A 4,663-nucleotide genomic window follows, 5' to 3' on the forward strand; every position below is an offset into this window, starting at 1 on the left:
ATACAAAGGTCGGTGAATTCAAAAAAGAGCTAGAATTCAAAATGTTAAAGGCTAAGAATGCTGGGGATATTCAGCCACCGGAGACCAATCTATGTGGATACTATGTCTGTGAGATGATCCGGAGATACACCTCTGAGCGGGTTCCGAGTGATACCAATGCTCAGAGGAATAACCTCCGGTGGATGCTTAGTCCAGAAGCTCGCTTCCGACCACTTCAAGAGGAACTAGCTGGATGGTTCAGCAGGGAAGTCCTCCATTCTAAAGGAGAACACTATTACGAGGACGTAGAACTTTATATGCATTAAATCATGTATGGAAACTTGTTCAAAATTGTATATGGTCATCCGATGATATTGAATATATATTGTATATTCCTCTTGAATTCTTTTTGGTTCTAATTTCAAATTTATTTGAAATTGTACATTCATATGCATGTATGTAGTACCGTAGAATATATGAAACTCCTTCAAAATTAAAATAAAGCACAAAAGAAAATAAAACAATACAAATTAAACAGAAAACAGGTTTAAGGGGGGGGGGGCTAAAACCCTAAACCTGCGGCGGCCTTTAGTCGCGGTTGGCCAGAAGAACCGCGACTAAAGGTCCTCCGCCCCGACGGCCACCTGGCGCCCACGTGGACGGGCCTTTAGTCGCGGTTCTTAAGCAACCGCGACTAAAGGGGGGGGGCCTTTAGTCGCGCCCGTTCGGTCGCGGTTGCGCAACCGCGACTAATGGCAGTTGCGAACCGCGACCAAAGGCCCTTTTTCCACCAGTGCAAAATCAAACTTTGTAAACTTTGATCAAGTTTATGAACAAAAATATTAACATATACAATAACAAATCAATACCATTAGATACATTACTGAATGTACTTTTACATCAATATATTTTTTTGGTAAATACTTATTTATTGTTTTATAAAATTGATCAAACTTTATAAAGTTTGACTTCAGTCAAACTTAATATGCAGAGTAAATAAAAAAGGAGGGAGTACCATTTATCGACATACAATTGTGTGTTCTTGTGAACAAACTCAGTGGGCGACTCCATGAGCGGGGCGACTCCGGGGGCGTTCGCGGGGGCGACGGCAAGGCCGACCGCCGCCCGTGCCCGTTCGCGGGGGCGGCGGCCGATTCTGAGCATTAGCTGACGACGATTCTGACGGGGAGAAGGACGCGGACTCGCCGGAGACTCTCCCATCGCCGACGCCTTCTGATCTTGTGGTACAACTAAAGTTGTTCTTGTGGTACAACTATACTCGAAAGTCGTTTCCTTCCAAGAACCAATCGACAATCGTACATGGACGATCAGCAATTAGGTCACCTTCTCGTGCAAATACCATTTATCGACATACAGTTGTGCATTAGTACTGCCTTCTTGTGTTACCACTAATCGTGAACCACTGTGATGTTGTCACGCGACTAGTCATGGCCGTTTACGTGCTAGATTGGACGTAACACTCCAAGGCATAATTTGACTTATTATGTTTTTTTTAATATAGCGAGTTCTTTAATTCTGACCCGACAGCTAAACCACATTGACTTGCTTAGCATAGAGCAAAAAATAACTGAAATATCTGTCTGTGAGAGGTTGCCACTCACAAGCAGGAAAAACGGGTAAAAAAAACACTCACAACTAGTTGTAGTTGTAACTGCGCACCAATGGTTCTGTCAAGTGACATATATATATGGTCAACTTACTTCTTGGACCCGGGAACTTTGCCTCGCTGCCGTCCTCAAAGCCCTTGGTCCTAATAGATTATACATGTTTTGTATTAGATATTTGTAGAACAAACTAGGCGATAAGTATAAGAAACCACATTCCGAGACTCTTTGTTATGAAACTACTTCAGAAAGTCAGATGATGAAGCCCACTGGTATTTCCCAATGCAAGCTCAGTAGAGATGGGTTTCCCATTATTTTACGACCTTTGGTGGAAAATTTTATCGAGAAAGAATATGCGTTGACATATATGTCATCAATTGCTGCCCGCCCCCGTGTTGCTGCCCGCCTAGGCGACTCGGGCGGACCCTCCGACCCTAGCTGCCGGGGCCACCGCAATTCCCGCTCCTCCCACTGTCGCCCCTAGATGAAGCCACGGGAAAAGCCCGACAGCCGAGAACAGTGGAGGAGGCTCTCTCCCATCTCGTGCAGGTTTGGATGATGTGGTGCACCCATGGGCGCAGGGGCGCCTGCCCGGATTTGGGTCGCTAGCATGAGGTGTCTTGCCTCCGGCGATGGCACGTGGCGGCGCTGTGGTGGTGAGCGGTGGTGGCGGTGTTGCAAGGTCCATCCCGTGCTTGTGGTCGGCCGACAGCGCGTGGAGGGGCCGGTGAGGGGCGGCTAGAGACCCTCAGCTAGCGATCCGACAGCTGCGTTTGTCTTCACGATGTGGATCCGCATGGATCCAATGAACCATGGAATCGGGTTGGAGCGATTGCCGGTGAAAACCGTGTCGGCTTCGGTCCTTGCGAACAATAGTGGCACCTTTGGGGTCGTCTCCTTGTCGAAGGCATCATCAGTTGTAATCGCCATCACCTCGGTCAGGCAGCTCCCAGGGAAGCCCTAAATCGTGGATTCCCGAATCGCCCGATGATTGGTTATTCGGGGCCGTCCTCCCTCTTGTGGCAACATATTTTGGAGCTCATGATGGCCGGAGAGGAGAAATGGAGGTGCAGTGTTGCTTCTACCATGGCGAAGACAACTGGTCTCAGCGGCGTGGCACAGCGGAGCCTCAGCGAAGGACGCGTGTTGATGGACATCCGCCGGTGGCGGCGCTGTCGGGCATCATGGTGGCGTCGGCGGCGGTGTGGTCTCGCAAGGTGAATGCCTGGGTTGCTCCTGAAGGTGGGATGGCGGAAGATGGCGGCATATGATTCTAGAGCATGTGCATGAGGTGTGCGTTTAGGGTCTGCTAGACAAGTTGGTGCTCCAGACTTGTCGGCGGGCGGCTTTGTGAGGCCATGTGATTATATGGTGTGTGTTGACATGCGGTCGGCACACATCATCAAGTTTGTAGGGGTAGTAACTATGGTTGCAGGGAAGATGGCTTTGGGTTGATCAATGTTCTTGTTTTATCAGGATATGTTGAATAATTTAATAAAATGGTTTTATGCATCGCTTTGATGCAGAGAACATGGGTTATCCTCCTTCTCGAGATAAAATGCCAACAATGATATTAGTTCCTTCTAAAAATAGAGCTCGCATCAAAGGGAGTCTTTTGTCATTTATATCCGTCAATATTATAGCAGGTATCCTACTTATCCTCGTAAATGGAGCAAAGGGGGGACTTCCCACAAAAAAAAACAAAGGAGGACTCCCAGATCCGTGGTGTTTTTCCACACCTCTTGACTATGACAAATATATACTCCCTTCTTTCTGTTTTGTTGGGTTCATCTTGTAAATCATTAATCAAGAAGGACTTACATAAGTTCTAGGAAACCTATTAATGCTACACGCATGGCCCTTTCACTTCTTCATGCATTGGTTGATTTTACATTGGGAACAAAATTTTGAAATAATTTAATGTGAACAAAGCTATGTTTGCATGTTCCCAAGACAATGCAACTTACAAATTGGAAAATTCGGATTCTCAGATAGTCTCTAAAAAATGGAAAAGGAGCGAATACTTCAATAGGTTGATGACACTACACTCTTTAAGGAACATGATTTGAAGCAATAAAACTAATCTATAGCATATTTTAATTTTCTTTGACATCATTCATGTCCTAATAATAACTTTCTCATGAGTTCACTTTTTGGTTGAGGTCTAGGCTCGTTTCCATTCAAATACCTCTGCATCCCAATTCATCGTTGGAGACTACGAAATGAGAATAAAGATCATTAGCTTGTATAGGTTGAGATATGTTTTAACAGTTGGAGGTCCAAAAAAACCGGAGGTTAGCTCAACCCCAATTTGATGATGGTTTTAAATTAGAGATCTCTAATGAGCTATAAGGATTTAGATTTGGGTAGATCTGGATTTTCCTGCCATTTGACTAGCATAAGAAGGCATACAAACCGGTGAAATGAAGAATTTTGTGTCATTTCTAGGACCAGGAAGGTTTGGGCATTCAATACCAAGACCTTATAAACAAAATCAACCATAAGAGCCGATGAATCTAACACACGCCCAACATGAGCCAGAAGGTAAAGCATTTTTTTTCCAAACCAAAGTAGCTAGAATCTAACTTACCTAGCAGGAAATAACACGAATCTTCCTATATTAGAAGATCGATGGAGGGGTCGCTTATAGCTGGAGAGACAAGTCCACCTCGTCATCGTCGTCGCCATGCTTGGACGAACTCCCGCCCTGCTTGCCGTCTGCAGGCTCGGGCATCCAAGTAGAAGTAGCAGCATGCCTCTCCGCCTTGCTTGACCTTGATTTCTGTGCGCGGGTGGCGGCCGGGGCAGCCTCTCGCCGGTGCTTGGCGATGGCACGCTGTTGCTTGTGCGCGTTTTGGTGGCCGCCCAGCGCCTGCGAGCTGCGGAACTTGCGGTCGCAGTGGACACAGAGGAAGAAGCCGTCCGTTGTGCCAGGAGCCGGCGCCACGGCGGCCAGGGTAAGCTCAAGGCTGAGCTCATCGTCCTGCGAGCTGCTCGCTCGTTCCATAGTGTTCGCTCCTGGCTGGTCAATGGCCGTGTCTCCTATATGGCTTGTGTGT

General features: G+C 46.8%; 1 protein-coding gene across 1 annotated transcript; it reads right to left on the minus strand.

The window, feature by feature from the left end:
- Window positions 1–1,702: 1,702 nt before the first annotated feature.
- Window positions 1,703–4,644, minus strand: LOC119337079 (zinc finger protein 2-like). The gene is made up of 2 exons (XM_037609189.1): window positions 4,195–4,644; window positions 1,703–1,750 (listed from the first exon to the last, which is right to left on the minus strand). The coding sequence occupies exon 1, from the start codon at window positions 4,609–4,611 to the stop codon at window positions 4,249–4,251; it is 363 nt and encodes a 120-aa protein (XP_037465086.1). The 5' UTR covers window positions 4,612–4,644; the 3' UTR covers window positions 1,703–1,750; window positions 4,195–4,248.
- Window positions 4,645–4,663: the final 19 nt, after the last annotated feature.

The sequence above is a fragment of the Triticum dicoccoides genome, chromosome 7B (assembly GCF_002162155.2).
Source record: "Triticum dicoccoides isolate Atlit2015 ecotype Zavitan chromosome 7B, WEW_v2.0, whole genome shotgun sequence".
Classification (NCBI taxonomy): domain Eukaryota; kingdom Viridiplantae; phylum Streptophyta; class Magnoliopsida; order Poales; family Poaceae; genus Triticum; species Triticum dicoccoides.

Bases quoted from the DNA above. Each gene is read 5' to 3' on its own strand.
- LOC119337079 (XM_037609189.1), bottom strand. From the start codon at position 4,611: ATGGAACGAGCGAGCAGCTCGCAGGACGATGAGCTCAGCCTTGAGCTT.